The following is a 21,474-nucleotide window of genomic DNA, read 5'->3' on the forward strand; positions in this document are numbered from 1 at the left end:
TTAACCACTGGACCACCAGGGAAGTCCTATTATCCTCTCTTTAAATGGAAGTTGCTGACTAAAGAAAATTCAGCAGTGCAAAACTTTCTATGAAGCAACACCCACCGTCCCCCTCTGCACAGGGAGCCAGGGACAGAAGTGGGCATGTCCTTCTGAATCCTGCAGTAACCTGAGTGCAGTAACTCGAGGTCTCTGGGCCCTGCAGTGACTGGGTGGGCTGATCCCAGTGCCTCTCTCTCTCTCTGCAGCCACTGCAAAGATGGGGTCATGAGCTGTGGTAGCAGAGCCCCAGGTAAGGGTGACAGGGAGGGTGGGGCCTCCTTCATGGTAGTGGGGTTGTGGAGAGGGGCGTGGAGAGCTCGAGGACAGACCAGGACAGGGACACCCCACCCCAGGTCTTGTGCCGCACCGAGCCTTCTCTGTTCTTTGCCCTCTCGGGAAAGGTTCCAGCTTGGAGGGTGGCATTGTGAAATCCTGTCCCAACCTCAGCCCCACTCAAGTGGCTGTCCCTCCCGCTTCTCGAGGAGATGCTGAGACTCCATCTCCCTCAGGGGTAACCAGTTGGGGTATCTGGACAGTCCCTTGACCTCCCCTGGGTCCTGGATTTCCTCTGTCGAACCATCACGTGTCTACTGAGGCTGACTGTGTCCAGTGCGGGATGTGGGATCACAGCAGTGGGGAGGATAGGCTGAGCCTTTGAGACGCTCACAGGCAGTAGAGATGGGGGCATCAGGGTGGCACACTGGTGGATCAGCCTGTGAGGGCCTTGGAGGTGGTAGGGCAAGGAGGCTGGAGCCTTCAGGGAGGACCTCCTGGGGTGGATGATGCCACTAAGTATGGAGATTGGCACAGAGGAGATCAGAGAATAAACATATGGCAGGTGGCAAAGAGCAGGGCCTCCAAACTCAGGTAGCCCTGGGTTCAGATCCTGCCCAGCACTCACTACCTGTGCAGCCCTGGGTAACTCACTTCACCTCTCTGAACCTTCACTTCCTCTCTTGTATATAACCTAGATTCCTATGTTCTCCCCACATTTCGTGTATGTCCCTGAGAGTGTTTTTGTTGTTTCTGGCTTCAGGTTTCTGCCCTTTAGGACTTTTATTTCATCTCCTGTAGCTATCCCTTTCTCTCTGTTCCATCCCAGGGTGGGCATAGAACTCAGACCCCCTTTATTGATTTTCCTAAAAAAGATCGCTCACATGGTATAAGTGTATACGGCCGACATGACTGAAGGCTCTGGGAGAGAGAGTGGGTTTATGTCACAGAAATACAGGTAAATGGGAAGTTGACTTCCATGTTGTTAAAAGTCCCCTGGCCACCGAGTTGTTGCAGGATCGAATAAGAAAATGCACATGAGGGGCCTGGAACAGTACCTGGTGGAAAGGACATGTCCAGTAATTGGTACTGGTGGTGGTTGTCCTATTGTGGGACAGCACATACCCCTCCCGCCCACTGTGATGTGCGCTTGGGAACCCAAGGAATGCCTCAGGGGCAGCAAGGGCATGAGAAAGCATCAGAGCCCCATCTCTGCCTGCATCCTCCAGATGCTGGTCCGCAGGTCTCCCTGGCCCGCCCTGCTGCCCAGGAACCCACCCCAGGCCCAGGTGTTCCAAGCACCCTGCTGAGTGTCCAGGCTCTTGCCAGCACCACCCTCTCCTCTTCCAGCTGCTGCCTGTCCAGCAGGCCAGGTCTTCGTGAACTGCAGTGACCTGCACACCGACCCTGAGCTGAGCAGAGAGAGGACGTGTGAGCAGCAGCTGCTGAACCTGAGCCTGAGCGTGCCAGCCCGTGGCCCCTGCCTGTCAGGATGCGCCTGTCCCCAAGGGTATGTATCTGTGTTGCCATGGGTTACCACTCCCGAAGGCTGGCAGAACCAGGGACCATAACGTGGAGTGAGGGGCAGGGAAAACCTCACACAGCCTTGCAGGGAGGCACCAGCCCACAGCTGGCCAGTGACAGTATAATGACTAGCGAGAATCTGAGAAAGAGCAGGAGGGTGGGGAGCCAAGCTGGAGGGGGGTCCACCTGCCTCTGCTTCTCACCAGCATGTGGCCTTGGACAAGGAAGGGGCCTAGCCCCTTTGAGGCTCAGTTTTTCATCTGTAGAATGGGAATAATAATAATTCCTACCACCTCAAGAGATTGTTGGAGGATTAAGTGAGGTGCCAACCACTGGCTGGGTGCCGGGCATACCCTAGAGGCCTCGTGGACTGAAGACTATGAGAGAGGAAACCCGTGTTTAGCTCTCAACCTTCATCCCTGCAAAATTCTGACCAGGTGGAGGGCTCAGGCCCCTGTAATACTTGAAAAAGAAAGGCCCCACCCTGTGGAAGTAGTCTCCCTCCTGGGTGCCCGAGATGCTGCCATCACAGCTGGGTGGTCTGCATGAGCTGAGTTTTGTAGGTCGCCTCATTGATGCTCTGCATGCCGAGGTGGCTGCAGGGGCCCAGCGCCCCGCTCTGCCAGTTCTCGTTCCTGATGCTGGTCTTGCTTCAGGTCTAGGCTGAGAAGACAGTTGGGCACCTCGTCCCATGACTTGGCAGCACTGGGCTGTGTCCTCAGCATGTGCGGAGAACAGGGCTAAACTGGGAGTCCCAGCCCAGGCCCGGCAGCCAAAGGACGTGAGAAGGGGGTCAGAGCTTCTAGGGTCGGAAAGGGAGGGAATAGTCAGTTGGAGTTTTGCTGTTTATAAAACACGTTGATATAATGATCTCCTTCAATCTCAGAGCATCCTCGGGAGAAAGGAGGGGAGGATCATTATTCCCATTTTGCAGATGAAGACACTGAGGCCAAGGGTGGGGTGCAGGGAAGTGGTCTGCCCAGAGATCCATGACTCAAACCCAACTCTGCTTACTGCAAACCCTGCCCTTTGGCCAGAGCGTGCTGGCTCTGTGAGGCCTGGAGTCTGGTCCCTACACAGAGGTCATGATGTGGTTTATGAGCCTGCCCTTTCCCAGGCAAGGGCATCCACAAGGGAGACCTGTGAGGTTTGGAGAACTCGCACAGGACCCTAGGCCCAAGACTCTGCATTTCTAACAAGCTCCCGGGGGTTGCTGATGCTGCTGGTCTAGGAGCCACACTTTGAGTAGCAAGGTTCTAAAGCAATGTCCAACCTGAGGGATTAGTTTAACTCAGAAGATCCCGAAGCCAGAGTGGGGCTCCCTTTTCAGTCCCCAGGCTCCAAAAGGTAGGATAGGATGTGAAGATTTCTAAGGGCTCGGTGATTTTGACAAGTTACATGACCACTTGGGCCACAGTTTTCTTGTCTGTGAGGCCCGGCTGGCTGTTTGCAGGACCAGTCTGAGCAGGACAGTACCTGAATCCTCTTCCTCTGCTTCTGGCCTCCCAAAGTTCAATCCAGGTCCTGGTGCTGTGCCAAGAGCATCCACGGTCCAGAGGACTTAATGTTTGTCACTAGCTGTATGATGTCGGACAGGTCACTTAATGTTTATGAGCCTGAATTTGCTCACCTGTGAATTGAGGACAGTAACACCTAGGGTGCAGGATTCTTGTGAGATTTAAAGAAGACAGCGGCTGCCAGGAGCCGGGCACAATAAGTGCTCCAGAGAAACTCGTCCTCTTCCCCTTCTTAGTGTTGAACCCCCATCACCTCTTGCGGTATTTGCCCTAGTGGCTCACGTGCTGTATCAAATGCCCTATGAGGAGCTTATACACACTCCATAGGGGCTTGTCAAAGGGAAATGGTTACAGTCTCAACTTTTAAAGGAAGGACAGGCATTTCCTGCCATAGTGGAACATTCTCTTGGGAGCCGGGATAGGGCTCCCAGTGATACCTAACAACCCCTGCCTGGGGCCCTCTGGGCCTCTGGTCCCTGTGCCCCTCCCCATGGTGTTTCTTAGAATCTCTGGGTATGTGTAATCCTCCTGGGCCACTGCAGGGATCTGGGGCTGTCTGTGCTGCTCCATGTTCCTTTGCATGTTGGTGCTGAGCCCAGGGCTCTGGGGCCACTAAGTAGTGTAGCACAGTGGTTAGGAGCACGAACTCTGGAGTCAGGCTTGAGTTCTGATTACACCACTTACTGGGTGAGTCAGTTAACTTCCTTGAGGCTCAGTTTCCTCACCTGTAAAATGGCACAGAATAAGCACTCTATGTGAGTGATGGCATTGTCTTCCTTCACCTGGATCCCATGCATGTGCAAATGCTCCCTGAGGGGGGTCTGGAACAAGAGGGTCCCTTAACAGTTAAGGAGAGGGTGCTCCACAAATGGAGGGCACCTTGAAGACAGAGGCCAGAGCTTCTCTCTGCATGCTCCTGTCTGTGGTGGGCACACAGAAGGTGCTAGGGATACAGGCAGGTCTGCAAAAGGCCAGGAGGGAGCAGTGGATGGTAGGCGGCAGGAAAGGTCCCCTCCCCGGGTGGATGGTGGGGGCCAGGGAAGGGCCTGGGGGTGAAGATGGAAGGCGGTGAGCCAGCCCATCACTGGTGTCTGATGCAACTATGGAGAAAGGAAGGGTAAGAAACCAATATTTATTGTGTATCTACTAAGTGCTAGGCAGTGTGCCCAGGTCTATAATTAAATTCTCGTAATGACCTTGGGAAGAAGGCGTCATTATCCCCGTTTCACACATGAAAAACCGGAGGCTTAGAAAGGTTAAGCGGCTTCAGGTAGAGCACTGTGGATTAAGCACATGCTTTTTTATTATTTTCCTGCTTCCTCTGACTATTGCGATGAAATGTTGGTAATGGAGTAAAAAAAAGTATAAATCACCAGGGACAAAGGGAGCAGGGATGGGATGACAGTGGCATGAGATGGGTCAATAGTTTCTGAAGAAGGAACGAGGGTGGCTATGTAGAAACTGACCTTGCAGAGCAGAGGATGACAGCTGATGCTTGTAGAGAAGGAAGGCCAAGGAGAAACAGCCTACATGGTGTTGACGGCTTGAGGAACAGGAGGCTCCAGGCATCTCAGAAAGAGGGGTGGTGGGAGCAAGACAGGAGGATGAGGTGCAAGTCTGGGTAAGGAGCAGTTAAACTCCTGGATTCCCTAACCCCATCCAGCAGAGAAAGGTGGTAAGAGTTTCTAGAAATGTCAAGTCAGAGGCTTTGATCTCAGGGACACAGGAAAGGATGAGATGTAGAGTGAAAATAGGGAGATTGACTGAAAGCCTGCTGGAACCCAGCCTTCTTCCCCAGCTTGGTTCCCAGGATGGTGGCATCAAAGTTTTTGCCTCCCAGGCCAGAAATGAAAGATGATTCTTCTCCTGCAAATTGACTGGGCCAAGAGAAAAAAAACTCTAGAAACTGACATTTTGGGAGTTCCACAACAAAAATGATGCCCCCCCCCTTAAATATGGAGCTTCCAATCAATGTTTCGTGTCTCACTCTATTTCCTTTTAATTTTTTAAAAGTGAGGCATAATTTATATACAGTAAAACACACAGATTATAAGTATACAGTTTGCTAAGCTTTGATAAATTTATACCCTCTTGTAACCCACACCTCCATCAAGACAGAGAACACTTCTTTCCCCTCAAAAAATTCCTTCGAGCCCTATGCTTTTTCCTAGTTAGTGCCTCCCCCATCCCTCCACCATAGTTCTTTATTTTGGCATAGATAATCTCTGCCTGTTCTAGAACTTCATGAAAGTAGAACCATGCAGTATCTACCCTTTGATGTCTGGCTTCTTCTCCTTAGCATATGTCTTTGAGGTTGATCCATGTTGTTGCATTTTCCAGTAGTTTGTTTCTTTTTATTGCTCAGTAGTATTCCATTGTATGAACATACAGTAGTTAATTTATCCACTCAAATGTTGATGCACATTTGGGTTATTTACAGTTTGGGCTATTTTAAATAAGGCTGCTTCCTCTTGGATGAACACTTCAGCATGGAAGTGAGTCCTAGGGTAGATGTATGTTTAACTACGTAAGAAATTGCCAGATTACTTTCTAAAACATTTGTACGACTTCACCTTCTCATTGCGCGAGAGTTCTGCCTGCACCACATCCTCACTAACACTTGATGTTTTCAGTCTTTCTCATTTTTGTTATTTTAGTGAGAACATAGCCGAATAGCATTATGGTTTTAATTTGTATTTCCCTAATGACTAATGATGAGTACTTTTTCATGTGTTGTTTGGCCATTTGTATATCTTCCTTTGTAAAGTGTCCATTCGAGTCTTTTGCCTACTTTTTATTTAGCTGATTTTTTAAAAAATTGAGTTGTAGGGACTTCCCTGGAGGTCCAGTGGTTAAGACTCCACACTTCCAATGCAGGGGGCCCAGGTTTGATCCCTGGTTGGGGAACTAGATCCCGCATGTATGCCGCAACTAAGAAGTCCACGTGCTGCAACTAAAGATCCCACGTGCCACAACTAAGACCCGGTGCAGCCTAAATGAATAAGTAAATAACTTTGCTTGTAAAAAAAAATTGAGTTGCAGAAGTTACAGATTCTGGATGCAAGTCCCTTGTCAGACATCTGTATTGCAAATATTTTCTCCCAGTCTGTGGTTTGCCTATCCATTTACTTACAGTGTCTTAATACGTCTAAAAACTTCTGATGAGCAGAAGGTTAAAATATTGGTGATGTTTACCTTATCACTTTTTTCTTTATGATTAGTGCTCTCTGTGTCCTAAGAAATCTTTGACACAGTTCCAAAGATATTCCTCTATGTTTTACTCTAGGAGCTTTATAAATTTTGCTTTTACATTTGGATCTATAATCTATCTAAAATTATTGTATTTTGTATTGCTGGAAAATGGAGTTGTTTCATTTTATTTTTTCTGATGGATATCCAGTGGTTCTAGCTGCATTTAAAAAAAAGACTTTACTTTCCCTATTGAATTGTTTTGGCACCTTAAAAAAAAAAATCAATTGACTATATAAATGTCGGTCTATTTCAGGACTCTTTTTTTTTTTTTTTAACATCTTTATTGGAGTATAATTGCTTTACAATGGTTTGTTAGTTTCTGCTCTATAACAAAGTGAATCAGTTATACATATACATATATTCCTATATCTCCTCCCTCTTGTGTCTCCCTCCCACCCTCCCTATCCCACCCCTCTAGGTGGTCATGAAGCACCGAGCTGACCTTCCTGTGCTGTTTCCCACTAGCTGTTTTACATTTGGTTGTGTATATATGTCCATGCCACTCTCTCACTTCGCCCCAGCTTACCCTTCCCCCTCCCTGTGTCCTCAAGTCCATTCTCTACCTCTGTGTCTTTATTCCTAGGACTCTTTATTCTGTTCCATTGATCTATTTGTCTTTCTTTAGGCCAATATCACACTGTCTTGATTTTTGAAGGTTTATAGTAAGTCCTGAAATCAGAAATTGATAGTGTTCTGACTTTGTTCCTTTTCAAAGTTTTTTTTGGCACTTCTAGGTCTTTGAATTCCAATGTAAATTTAGGACCAGCTTGTCAATTTCTACAAAACAGCCTCTGGGATTCTGATTGGGATTGTGCTGAATCTATAAGTCACTTTGGGAGAACTGACATCTTCATACTAGTGAGTCCTCCGATCTGCAAATATGTCATTATTGCTCCATTTACTGGGCCTTCTTTAATTTCTCTCAGCAGTGTTTCATAGTTTTCACCTAAGGTTTTGCACATTTGTCATTGAATTTATTTATAGATATTTGGTGTTTTTGTCTTTCGTTCCATCTAAGTTGTCAAATTTATAGGCACATCTATGATGATTTCTCACCTAGTCTATCAGTAATGGAGAAGAACGTTGAAATCTCCAACTATAATTGTGCTTTTGTCCCCTTTCTCCTTTTAGTTCTATGAGTTTTTGCTTCTGTTTTTGAAGCTCTCATACTTGGTGCATGCCCATTTAGGATTCTTATGTTCTCTTGATAAATTGACTCTTTTGTTATTATGAAATAGCCCTCGTTATTGCTGTTAATACTACTTATCTTGAAGTCTACTTTGTCTAATGTTAATATAGCCACTCTGTCTTGTGACTAGTGTTTGCATGATATCTTTCCCCATCATTTTACTTTTAGCTTATCTGTGCCTTTATGTTTCAACTGTGGCTTTTGTAAACAGAATATAGTTGGGTCTTGCTTTTTTCACTAGTGTTGCGGTTTCTCCCTTGTAATTAGAGGGTTTATGCATTTGCCTTTAATGTAATTGGACTGAGTTTAGTACTACCATCTTGTTATTTGTTATCTGTTTGTCCTTTCTTTGTTTTTTCTTTTTTTCTTTCTTCTTTTGGGTTCAGTATTTTTTAGTATTCTATTTTTTTCTCCTTTATTGCATTTCAAGTATATATCCTGGTATTTTTTATTTTTGTCGTTCTCTAGAGATTACAATATGTAACTTTCATTTATCACAGTCTACCATGAATTAATGTTTCACCACTTTAGGTAGAATACTTGTAACAGTCTGCTTTCATTTACTTCCTTCTTGTCCTTTGTACTATTATCGTCATACATTTTACTTCTACGTGTGTTATAAACCCCACAATTCATTGACATTAATCTTGTTCTAAATGCTCAGTTATCTCTTAAAGAAATTAAAAATAATTAAAAAAATATTTACCAACATATTTTCTACTTTTGGAGCTCTTCATTCCATGTGAATCTGAGTTTCCATCTTCCTGAAAAATTCCCCTTAACATTTCTTTTCAGTGCAATCTACTAGTTACTCTGTGAGCCACCTGGGTAGGGAGGGTCAATGCCCATGTCCATGGTCTGTTCATTAGTATACATCTAGTGCCTATGGGACAACTGGCATCCAGCCTGGCGCGGGTGGGGGGCAGCACGTGGCTGGTAGAGATGAGCCTTGCTTCCTGATGTATGGCAGAGACTTCTGAGCTGGGCCAAGTCCGTCTCTGGTTTTTCCAGTTACCGAGGTACCTCTGAACCCCACTGGGCAGCAGCAGGATGCTGGTGGGTACGTGGCCACTCTCTTCCAGGGTAAATGCTGAGAGCCACTCCGGGGCATCTGTGTGGATACAGGGTCCTCCACAGGTGACAGAGATGGGAAGGGTGCTCTCCTGACCACCTGCTTGCTGTGTCCTTTTAGCCTGCTCAGACACGGGGATGCCTGTTTCCTGCCAGAGGAGTGCCCATGCACTTGGAAGGGGAAGGAGTACTTCCCTGGGGACCAGGTCATGTCTCCCTGCCACTCCTGGTAAGTGAGGGCCCCATCCAGGCTCTGCTTTTTGCTGGGGGTGAGGATGGATATGGGACGCATGATCATGAGTACAATCTAGCATCCCCCCTCAACCATGTTCATATTCATGTTGTGTGTTTCTGTGCTACGTAGGGGTTTGTGTATATATACAAGTGTACACATAGAAAGAATTTTGGGGAGTGTTTTTGTGAGTATTTACACGAATGTGAGTTTGATCAAACATGTATATGAGTGTGTGTAGATGTGTATTTGTAATCATGAGGATGTGTTTGCATATGTATATGGATGTGCAAGTGTGGGCACGTGTCCAAAACGCATAGACTGCATATGTGAATGTATATGCACATGCATATATATGAAGAGCTGGGCATTCATAATCCTGAATATGTTAGTGAATACATACAGTTATGAATTTGTGTATGTATACAGCTATATTTATATACATTTGTGTGCATCTCCATCCATTTAGTATGTGGGGACATGTATGTGCAGAGTGTGTGAATATGTGCACGCACTGGGTGTGCGTATTTGTATTTACATGTAAGTGAACAATATGTAAAATGTGCATTTGTGATTTCCTGTGAATATGTACGTGCTTATATGTGCGAGTAAGTTTATATGTGAATATATTTGCACACTGTATATCTGTTAATATAAGTATACATACGTGAGAGTGTGTGTACCTGGATTGAATTCTTTGAAAACGGGCTTGGGGCCAGTTCTGTAGAGCCTGCCCTGGGCCAAGCAGCAGGGAATGGAAGTGGGTAGAGACTCAACCTCCTAAATATCCTCCCAGGCTTCCGCTGCTGCTGTACCTAACTCATGTTAATTCACTTTCCAAAGGCTTGGCTCCTGGAGGTGTCTATGGTGATTCTTTTTTTAATTAACTTGTTTTCCCACTCTCCACCTGTCCTCTGCTTCTGGGAGAGCTCAGCATCTCTCCCACCTTGTAACCACCTAAATCTTGAGGTTCCCCAATGACCCCCCCACCCCCCGCAAAGGCCTTATAACTACCCGAACAGCTAATGAGGGCTTTCAACCCATGCCTTCCAGGCTGGGTGGCCTCTGTTGTGGCCTCCTTTGCCAGATGTCCTCTGTGTTCCTGGCACACAGAGGCATGTGGAGCCTCCCTGACATTCCCCCTGTGCCCTTGCGCCCCTGCAGAGGGCCCGACCTGGGCTTTCCAGGGCCCTGAGAGTCCAAGTGCTGCTCCAGCCCTGATGTGTCTGCAGGATCAAGGTGGCCCTGCCACTGCCCCAGGGTGTCAGGGGACACATCAGGGACCCCCTGAGCCCTGGCTCCTACAACTCTCTGGAAAATGGCCAAAGCACATCAGCTAGACTAGTGGGGCTAGGGTGAAGAGGGGAAGGAAACAGGACGAGGACCCCTCAAAGAGGTCTGGCCAGCTCATACCAGTGGGGGTCCCCACCCATTGGAACCTATTCCTTCTTAGCCCCACATCACATTCCAGTGACTGTCCAAGGGGTTGGGCTGGGCACAAGACCCTGTGTAAAGTAACTTCAGGTCAGGCTTGGTGTATTGATTCCTGGTCTGGTGTTTCGGAGATGGGTGTGTTCTGTATGAGCCCTTTCCAGCCACTCAGCTCCCCTGAGCCCTACGTCTCTTGTAGGCTGAGGAAGGTCTCCTAGACTTCGGGATTCATCTCGCATTAATGAGTGTGTGCTCCATCTCTCTGCTCCCTTTTTATTGCGGAACTTCTCAAAACAGTTGTCTATATTTGCTGCTTTCAATTCCTCTCCTCCCATTCTCCCTTCCATTCCACGAAAACTATCCCTACCAAGGTCACCGATAATCTCCATGGTGTTATATCCAGTGTTTATCACTTGGTCCACATCTTCCTAGACCTATTAGCAGCATTTGACACAGTCAGTCATTTGTTATCATTCTCTACCGTCATACCTTTCTTCATGTGACTCTGGGATTCCCCACCCTCTTGATTTTTCCTCCTGCCTCTCTTTTTTTCTTTTGTGGTACGCGGGCCTCTCACTGTTGTGGCCTCTCCCGTCACAGAGCACAGGCTCCAGACGCGCAGGCTCAGCGGCCATGGCTCACAGGCCCAGCCACTCCGCGGCATGTGGGATCTTCCCGGACCGGGGAACGAACCTGTGTCCCCTGTATTGGCAGGCAGACTCTCAACCACTGCTCCACCAGGGAAGCCCCCCCAATCCCCTTTATCTTGCTTCTTCCCTCCCACAGCACTCATCACCTTACCCACTCTACTACCTACTCATGCTTACTTATTTAGTGTGTAGCTTCCTCCTCTAGAATATAAGCTTCACAAGGGCAGAGGGTTTTTGCTGTTTTGTTCACTGATGTATCTGAAACTCCTAGAATAATGCCTGGGATATGGTAGATGCTTATGACTTGTTGAATGAACGAGTGAATGAATGAACGATTGGAGTGGTAAAGAGAGTGTGGACGTTGGAGTCAAATAGATCTGGATTCAGTCTTGGCTCTGTTATTTGTTGGCTTAACCTCTCTGAGCCCCAGTGTGTCCTACATAAAATGGGGACACACCCTGCCACCCTTTGGGCATCTGTTGGAGGTCAATGATGTTTGTTGACCTCTGGCCCAGGGGCATACAGTGGGCGCTCAATGGGCACACAGTGGGCACTCGATGGGCAGTGGCTCCATCTTGGACATTCAGGGTGGGGGCAGGGCATGCCCTGTCAGGGGTCTGGGCATGTGTGTTTCAGTGTGTGCCAGCACGGCTCGTTCCAGTGCGCCCTCCACCCCTGTGCCTCCACCTGCACCGCCTATGGCGACCGGCATTACCGCACGTTTGATGGGCTCCCATTTGACTTCGTGGGAGCGTGCAAAGTGCACCTGGTCAAGGTTAGTGCCTGGGTGTGTACCAGCTGGCTCTACAGGGACCCAGAGCAGCTGGTACATAATTAGGTGGTGGGAGGATCTAAGCCCTGGTGTGTGGCAATTTAGAGACGCAAGATTGGGGCTGGACAGAGCCCACCAGTCTGCCTGTCCTCCTGCCAGTCACCATTATAACCTTGCCCCCTTGGGTGCCAGTGGTTTTTCTGTCTGTAATAGTAAAAGCAAATGCTTTCTGGGCTTTTATTATACCCCTGGTGGTCTACCAAGCCATTTTAAAGCATTATTTCAATTAGCTCTTACAGCAAGACAGAGTTTATTGAGCCCATGTTATAGCTGGAGTAACTTGGGCTTAGGGAAGTTGGTATCTCACCCGAGACCACACAACTAGTCAGGGACAGAATTGGGGTCAGGTTGGAATCAAGAAATCTGACTGGAGAGTTGGTGTGCAGGCAGGATCCCCTCCAGAAGGAGAAAAGGGTACCAACAGGGTGGGTGGGAGAGTGCCTCAGACACATTCAGGGACCTTGGTTTTGCTAAGGGCCTGTCCGTCTCATTATATGATAGTAAAAGTAACAGTAATAATAATAATGACAAACCTTCTGTGGAATAAGTCCTATCTATGGGGCAGGCACTGTGCTGGTGTCTTTCACATAATTTCAATAACTCCACAAGACAAAGATTGTAGACCTTGTTTTATTTTTTAAATTTCAAAGGTTTTGCATGCTCTTCACTAACATTTAAAACAATATAGAAGCATATATTAAAAACAAATATTCCTCTTCACATCTCTTCTGTTCCTACTCCCTGCTGAATAAGCACTCATAACAGCTAGGTGTGAATCCTGCAAGATCATTTTCCATAAGACAGACAGACAGACAGACACACACACACACATGTTTTGTTTAATTTCTATGAATAGAATCCAGCAATTTGGTTTTATCACTTAATAGTGTATTTTGGACATTATCTCATATAGTCAGTAAATTTTTCTTCTTCTTTTTTTAGAATTCCACAGAAAAGGTGTACTCCAGTTTGTTTTGTAATTCGCCATTGATGGACATTTCGGTTGTTGTCAATATTTAAATGCTCAATGAATACTTGTGTGGATGTGTCTCTAGATGCTTCAAAGTAGAATTGCTATAAAAGTTATACATTTAGAAATGTTGTCCAGTGCCTGCAAATTGCCCTCCAAAAAGGCTTACATTACCATCATCAGTGTGTGTAAGACGGTGCCCCTTCCCCTACACCCCTGTCAACACCAGTCATCCCTATTATATATTCATTCATTCACTCATCAGACACTTTTTGGAGAATCCCTACATGCTAAACACTGTACCAGGCACCCAAAACAAAACTGAACTTCAGAGAACTGAAGTAAGTTGCCCAGAGTCACAGCTCATATGAAGTAGAAGTGGGTTGAAAACTATTTCAGAGTCTGTGTCCCCCTACCCCATGCCTCTCATCAGAATCTCTTCTCTCCCTGGTTTATTGCACTAACTTATTTCTCCTCAGAGCACATCAGATTTCAGCTTCTCTGTGATTGTAGAAAACGTAAACTGCTACAGCTCTGGCATCATCTGCAGGAAATTTATTTCCATCAACGTTGGGAACTCACTCATCATCTTCGATGACGACTCAGGAAATCCCGTAAGGCCTGGTGCAGGTGAAGGTTGTATGGACAATTTGCTGGTTAATAGAGGGCAGAAGAGGGCTAAGGACTGGTTTCCTTACCACAGCACTTTCTCTTGGAGCCACTGAGTCCGCAGCCCAGACTGAACTCCTTGGCCACGGCCAGGAGCCCAGAGGTCAATGTCAGGGCATGAGGGAGGCAGAGGAATTGGTGAACTCCTGGGGCTGGGCAGTGACTTGTAGCCAGGCCCAGCTGACCCAGGTGTTGGGGGACACTCTGGCCTCAGGAATGGCCACCTCTGTCCCCCTAGAGTCCGGAGAGCTTCCTGGATGAGAAGCAGGAGGTCCACACGTGGCGAGCAGGGTTTTTCACGCTGGTGCATTTCCCACGGGAACACATCACCCTCTTATGGGACCAGAGAACCACGGTGCACATTCAGGCGGGGCCACAGTGGCAGGTAGTCATATGATCAGTGACCCTCACGGGCCCTGTGCTCCTTCCTAGAGCCAAGCCAGCCCACTGGGTGTCCTTGCATGAGCTGCACCCTCGCCAAAGAGCCAGGAGCCTCATGCCTGCTGTCCTATCTGCCCCACCCGACTCTGGGCCCCTTCTCCTCTGACTCTTCTCTCTCTGCACACTGTGACCCCAGTAGTTGCTTCTGGGCCCACGACAGACTCCTAGGCTCAGGGCGACCCCTCTGCCTGTGGCTCACCCTCGGAATGCCTGAAACTGACCATTCTCTCTTCTTTCAGGGCCAGCTGGCAGGACTCTGTGGGAACTTTGACTTAAAGACCATCAATGAGATGAGGACCCCAGAGAAGTTAGAGTTAACTAACCCCCAGGAGTTTGGTGGCAGTTGGGCTACAGTTGAGGTAAAACCTCTCCAAGCTGGCTCACTCCTCTCACCCAAATGGACCCTGGTCACACTGAGAGAAACTGGCCACAGGTCAGGGGAGAGGGACATTGGTGCAAGGCTGCTCCTGCAACCTCTCTCTCAGCTTCTGACCCAGCATCCTCAGCCCTGGACTCTGTCCTGTGGCCTGAGGACATGCACCATCCCATCTCACACATCAGACCCCAGACCAAGCCCTGGTAGGAGGGCTGAGGCTGGGAAGGAGACAAAGTCTCTGTCCTAGGAGAGATAACCACCTAGTAGGGAAGATGAGTCTTGTTGAAGCATTACCATCTTACCCATCTCTGTGCCTCTGGTGCCTGGCGATAGGTCTGGCACACAGGAGAGACCAAGAGAGACCCGCATAGGTTGGGGCAATTAGAGAAGGCTTCCTGAAGGTGGTGGCACTAGTGTGGTACTTAAAAGACAGACCATATTTGGATGGAGGAATGTATCAGAGAGAGGGAGGACAATATTAGCAGAGGCAGAAATGATAGGGAATGTCTCTGAGGTTTGGGAGATGTCTGAGGCTGCCAAGCTGTGAGCGATGGGGGGAAACATCACTGAGCTGACAGCAGGAGATCTGGGTTCTTGTCTTATTCTTTTACTTAAAAAGTTATTTTATTTTGTTTGTTTTATTATTTGGGGTTCTCGTGTTAGATCATCCAGTGACTTGCTGGGTGACCTTGAGTAAGTCCCATCTTCTCTGTGGTCCTCTGTGAAGTGAAGGGGCTGGGAGAGGGATAATGGATAGATTTCACTTCATGTGACAAATCTGATCAGTCAGATGAGGCTGCCTGGGCAGCTATGTTGAGAAATACCAACACTTGTGTCAGGCTCAGCTGGAAGAACTGTGAGTGATTAGTTATGTCTGCCATGGGTGCTGCATTAGAGAGTGGTGATATGAGTGTTAGATATTTTCCTTTCCTGGACCGAGTGATCTTAGGTTCCTAGTTTTCTGTTGGGGAGTAGGTGGAGATAAGCCTATGTAGACTGGTGTCAGGGGAGCAGTTAGTCATGGCCTGGAGCTAAATGTAATCCTGAGGTGGGGCAAGGCTGTTCTCACAGCCTCAGAAAAGTATGCTCTAACCCATTCCATTTTAGAGAAGCTGAGTGGGTGACTCACCTTTATTGCTTCCCTCCTCTCACCCTTCACTGTCATTTCTCTCTCAGTAATCCGCTTAGGCATACCCTGGGGGGCTCTAGTGACAATGTAGGCCGGGGGAGGAGGTTCAGCAGACATCAGGGAAATCTGTATTAGTTTTCTATGGCTGTGTAACACCATAACTGCAGACTTAGCAGTATCCAACTACACACATGTATTATCTCACAGTTTCTGTGGGTCAGGAGTCAGGGCACAGCTTGATTCGGTTCTCTGCATACAGTGTCACAGGCTGCAGCCAAGGTGTCAGCCAGGGCTGGGCTCTCATCTGAAGGTTCGACTGGAGAGGGATCTGCTTCTCTGACCACTCATGTGGTGTTGACAGCCATTCCTTGTAGTCATAGAACTGAGAACTTTAGGTTTTTTGTGAGCTGTTGGCCCAGGACGACCCTCAGCTCCTAGAGACCACCCACCATTCCTGCCACGTGCCATTCACAGCCAGCAAGGGAGAGACTCCAGCCAGATGGGCTCTGCACTCTTGTATAACATGACAATGCAGTCACTGGCACATAACCCCATCCATGTGTCACCTTTGCTGTCTTTTGTCGACTTGTCAGTTTGGTCCCTCCCACATTCAAGAGCAGGGGATTATACAAGGATGTGAACACAGGAGGCCGGGATCAAGGGAGCCACTCTAAGAGTCTCCACCACATCAGGCAACAGGCATTTGAGGGGTAGGGAGATCAACAGCGCTGCCTTTGCCCCCTCAGTGCCCAGACACCCTCGACCCCCGAGACACATGTGTCCTGAATCCTCTCCGAGAACCCTTTGCCAAAAAGGAGTGCAGCATCCTGCTCAGCGAGGTGTTTGAGACCTGCCACCCTGTGGTGAGTGGACGCCAGGCCTGGCTACTCCTGGGCCCCCTTCCCACCTCCCTGGAATCCCTTCTGCTCTCAGACCCTCCATGCCTTGGAGAGACACCTCAGGTCTAGAGGAAAGATTCACCTCTGCCATTCCCTTGCCTCTGGTCTGCTCGGATGAGTCTGCCCTGTTTCCCTGGGACAGACACAGTCAAACAGCTTCTGTGCCCTTTTCAAGCCTGTCTCAATCTGGCTCTTCCTCCCAATCAGGAAGTTCTTCTGAATGGTGAACACAGACCCCTCATGCTGTGGCATCAGCCCTCAGTGGAGACAGAGGAGAGCTGGTGCTCAGCTCTGCATGGCCCCCTCCAGGGCCTCGAAGGCTGCCATCAGATGGGCTTTGGCTGTCTCTGGCCCTGGCTGGGGGTTCACACCCCACGTCTGTTTCTCAGCCACACCCTAAGCCCTTGGATCCAATAGCCTAGGCCCGAGGAAGGAGAAAGCTTAGTTCTCAAAAGCAGGGTCTACCTGGGTCACGGAGTTAACGTTTCCTCTCAGCTGCCTGCCTTTCTGTCCTCACCCCACATGGGCAGCTCGCCCCATCCTGTGGTCCCTTCACGTTTATGCTGCTCCCTGAGGCTGAGTGGCATCAGCCCAGAAGCTGAAGGGCTAACATTCAGGGTCTGTCCTCTGACATCTGACTTCTGACCTCCTCTAGGTCGATGTCACTTGGTTTTACTCAAACTGCCTGACAGACACATGTGGGTGCAGCCGGGGCGGTGACTGTGAGTGCTTCTGTGCCAGCGTGTCTGCCTATGCCCACCAGTGCTGCCAGCATGGGGTGGCCGTCGATTGGAGGACCCCGCACCTTTGCCGTGAGTGTCCAGACCAGTCACCCGAGGGGGAGAGTGGGGCCCCTTCTGTGGGCAGGCCTGTGGGGTCCCATCACTCTGGCCTGTGCTTATCATTCATTGAATTCTTATAACTACCCTGTGAAGTAGGACTGTTTATTCCTGTTTTACAGTTGGAGAAATGGGCTAGAAAGAGAGAGATTAAGTAACATGCTCAAGGTCACACAGGTTGGTGGAGGAGCCAGGGCTCATCTCCATTGCAGATGGTCTGGCTGCAAACCCATGCTCTTAACCACTTTACCAGAGGAGTCAGGAGCCCTGGGTTCCAGACCCAGAGCTGCCATTTGCAAGCTGTGTGACCTCGAACAAGTCCCCCAACCTCTCTGGGGCTCCATTTTCTCATCTGAAAAATAGGAATGGAATAGACGTGTCCCACCACGTTTATTGTGAGGGTCAAACGAGATAGTGAATGTGAAAGCCCTTTGTCAGGAGAGACTCATGGGGTCCATCAGAGGCACCACAAGATAGCAGTTTTTCTGGAGCACTGGTGGTCTGCAAATGCTTTTGGTTGCACCCTCCTATCAAGTGAAAACATTTTGAGCACACACAACATGTGTGTGTGTATATATATATATACACACACACGCACACATACACATAGATGCATGTACGTATATATGTACTATTAGTAGTGTAAATGTATGTCACAAAACAGATACAAAAGTAAATATTTAAAAGATGAAATAAAATTCTTAGAAATTTAAATGATTAATTAATTGATTATTATTTGTTTCTGCATACCAAACATCTTCCTGGTGCAAGACGCCTCGCTTTGTGGTGCAGTGGTTATTATACAGGTGCTGGGGCCACACTGTCTGGGTTCAGACTCCAGTTCCACCAAGCAGGGTGGCCTGGGGCATGTTCCTTATACTCTGACTAGTAATTGAGAGTTAAGAGAACTGTACCTTCCTTGCAGGGAGCTGTGAGATTTACGTGAGAAAATGCAGGTAAAGCACTTGGCACGGTGCTTGTGCCAGAGCTGAGGTTGCTGTCATTTTTCGTGGGGACATGGGTGCTGGCACGACAGCTCCAGGCAGGATGACCTCAGGAAGAAGATGGAGCAGAATCTGCCTTTGGCTTCCTTTTTCTTTGCCCATTTTACTGTGAGCCTCTTCTGTCACAGAAGCCTTGGGTCCTCATGCAGTCTGCTTCTCCTTCTACTTCTCTGATAAAAATCCATCAGGAAGGAGAAGGGAACACACGTTTACTGAGAATCTACTGCGTGCCAGGCCCTGTGCCTTCTGTGCATTAACTCACTTAATATTCAGGCCTAGGATGAAGCAAGTGAGGCCAGTTCCTGGAGCACAAGATTTAAGCGGGTACCAAAAAAGGCAATTTTTTTTTTTTTTTTGTGGTACGTGGGCCTCTCACTGTTGTGGCCTCTCCTGTTGTGGAGCACAGGCTCCGGACACGCAGGCTCAGCGGCCATGGCTCACGGGCCCAGCTGCTCCACGGCATGTTTGATCTTCGGACCGGGGCACGAACCCGTGTCCCCTGCATCTTCAGGCGGACTCTCAACCACTGCGCCACCAGGGAAGCCCCAAGGCAATATTTTAAGGCAATATTAAAAAAAAAAGAAATCAAAACTAATGCAGAAACATCTCTGATGAACAAAATATCACAATTTTAAGTAATGACAGCCTCAATATTGTTGATTTTTCCTTTTGCCTCAGGCTCCAGTATGGCTCAGCAAGGCGCTGTCACTGATCTTGTCTATTTTAAAATTTTGATATTTTGTCCATCATGAATATTTCACATTAATTTTGCAATTAAAAATTGTATTAAAATATTACATATCCTGATTACTGAGATTTTTGAGGTCCCCCTAAATTTTGCACCTGAGGTGAGCACTTGCCTTACCCCAGTCCAGGCCTCACAAGTCTGTGGGGCAGATGGTAGTGGTAGTCCCCGTCCTACAGAGGAGGGCACTACATTTCAGAGAGGTTGAGAAACTTGTCACAGTATGCACAGCTGATGAATGAGAGAGATGGGATTTCAGTCCAGGTCTGCGGGGCTCTAGAGAGTTGGCTCTTGACGACTTCTCTGGGTGACCTCTCATTAACCTGGTACACAGTTGAAACCAGATACTTGGAGATCTTTTAATTTTCGAGTTCAGTCTTCTGAGTCCACAAGTGAGGAAAAGCACATACTTACCCATAGCCACGTGGTGGGTCAGCCTACTGGTTCCTGGTGCTGTTTCCAGAGGGCAATGCCAAATGCAAAGGAATAGTGTTCATCATGGGGCTTTGGGGGTGTGGGGTGGAGTTGGTGACTGTCTTCAGACCATGCCTGTGAGTGAGGGAGACCCCTCCTCAGCCTTTGTCCCAGGTCTACTCGGTCAACTGGCTTTTCATGGTCTTGCTCCTGGCTTCAGGTGCCCCCTACAAAATCCCCAGCTTATCCCAGCGGACTAAGGAATCCGTGGCCTACGTGCCAGGGGAACAAGCTGTGGTGCTGTGCTGCGCCACTAGGGGGCGTATGGAGCACATACTTGGAGGAGCTTATCAAAACCTGATGGAGACTGCACCCAGGGGCCTGAAAAAGGCTTGGATTCTGGAGGCCCTGGGTCCCTTCCTACTCAAGGCTGTTGAAAGACCGACTTCTATCTTGTGCTTGCATTCCTCCAGGACCTTCCACGACATTTCCGATTGGAACTTCCATTCCTTGGTTCAATTCTTGCCCTTTGAGGTCACACAAAACATACCCTTCTGTCCCAGCATTCATTCATTCATTCATTCATTTGGTACATGCCGAATGCCTACTCTGGGCCAGGCTTTGAGCTTTGTGTTAGGGGCACAGAGAGGGAGCCATTGTATTTCCTACACCTTAAGATATCTGGATCTAATGACCATGTCTGAATCTTGGTGTTTGGGAGACAGGCCAGGTCCACCCCTTGGGGAGGGAGAGAGAGCTGGGATGGGGCTTTGGCCCTGCGCATCTGTTCCAGGCTTCTCAAGAAGTCTCTGTTCTCTCTCTTTCAGCATATGACTGTGACTTCTTTAACAAAGGTAAGCTCATCCTCCCCAGGTGGAGCCTTGAAAGCTGGGGCACTGCCATCCCTGCCCTGGGGCCACAACAGTAGCAGCCATCCTGAGGCCCTGCTGGCCCTGGAGGAGCAGTCATGCAGACAGAGCCCTGACAGTGCAAGGCCCAGGGATGCCCCGGAACTCTGTCTCCAGCAGCTGCTGCAGCCTCTGTCCAGAGCCCAGGCCAGGCTAGCTTCCCAGGGATGTGCTCTTGCGGGGCAGCTTCACCAGGAAGTGAAAACCCCGTTTGCACCAACGTACTGCCCCATAGCTTTCATAATCTAGCTCATCAGGCCCACAGGACATTGTCTTGGGTTTCCTGAAGTTTTGAGTTGGCAAAGGCAAATGCAAACTGCTCTTCCTTTGCTGGGGCGGAACTTACAGTCTGGCACAGCCTGTCAGATTCATCTTTAAGTTTAGCCAGTGTTGCAGGGCACCGGGATACGCTCCAACTTCTGCATTAACCAGGTCATGACTAAAGACCCCAGGGAGGTTAATGACCAGTGTTAGAATCCATGAGTCAATTTAATCACTGGAGTTGGGTGGGATTGGAGGGCTGCCCAGGAGTAGTTTTCAGCACTGATCTTTGTGTGGTGGGGCCAGGTTGGCCGAATTAGATACTCATCAAGTCCTTGGTGCCATTCACCTTTGACTTCTGAGGTCCCCTCTGCCCCCACTTCCAGGCACCATCCTGCCCGGAGCAGGCCTGTGCAGGTAAAGGCCCAAGGCTCTGTCCTCACATAACTGCATTATCAGATTTGATTTGAGAAACGTCCTCTGGCGAGAGTATAGTGGGTGAAATAGTGGGGGGACTGACTAGAGAGACAAGGATGCCAGTTAGGGGATCCGTGAGATGAGGGCTGGACCAGGGTACAACATGATCATTTACAGTGCCTTCAGTCCCACCAAAATGCTAGCCTCAAGGGGCTCCTGATGGCCCAAACCTTTAACCCCTGACGGCAGGAATCTGCAATGGGAGGATTGCAGTCCCTGCACAGGCGGGGTCTGTCTGACACCAGGCAAGACATTTCAGCAAGACAGCTCTGAGCAGAGTGTTCTCCCTTCTGTGGCATTTTGGGTGGCAGTAACTGGCAAAGGACAAG

The 21,474-nt window shown here is 48.6% G+C and overlaps 1 protein-coding gene across 1 annotated transcript in view; it reads left to right on the forward strand.

Annotated features, from left to right (window-relative positions):
* Positions 1-21,474, forward strand: part of OTOG (otogelin) — an 84,839-nt gene that overhangs the window by 30,510 nt on the left and 32,855 nt on the right. The window contains exons 22-31 of the mRNA XM_024731592.1: positions 249-292; positions 1,666-1,825; positions 8,990-9,097; positions 11,818-11,956; positions 13,463-13,597; positions 13,891-14,037; positions 14,333-14,452; positions 16,345-16,461; positions 17,153-17,309; positions 20,327-20,353. Of these exons, the coding sequence (XP_024587360.1) occupies positions 249-292; positions 1,666-1,825; positions 8,990-9,097; positions 11,818-11,956; positions 13,463-13,597; positions 13,891-14,037; positions 14,333-14,452; positions 16,345-16,461; positions 17,153-17,309; positions 20,327-20,353 (1,154 nt within the window). The remainder of the gene's footprint in view (positions 1-248; positions 293-1,665; positions 1,826-8,989; positions 9,098-11,817; positions 11,957-13,462; positions 13,598-13,890; positions 14,038-14,332; positions 14,453-16,344; positions 16,462-17,152; positions 17,310-20,326; positions 20,354-21,474) is intronic.

The sequence above is a fragment of the Neophocaena asiaeorientalis genome, unplaced genomic scaffold (assembly GCF_003031525.2).
Source record: "Neophocaena asiaeorientalis asiaeorientalis breed wild unplaced genomic scaffold, Neophocaena_asiaeorientalis_V1.1 scaffold571, whole genome shotgun sequence".
NCBI classification, from domain to species: Eukaryota; Metazoa; Chordata; class Mammalia; order Artiodactyla; family Phocoenidae; genus Neophocaena; species Neophocaena asiaeorientalis.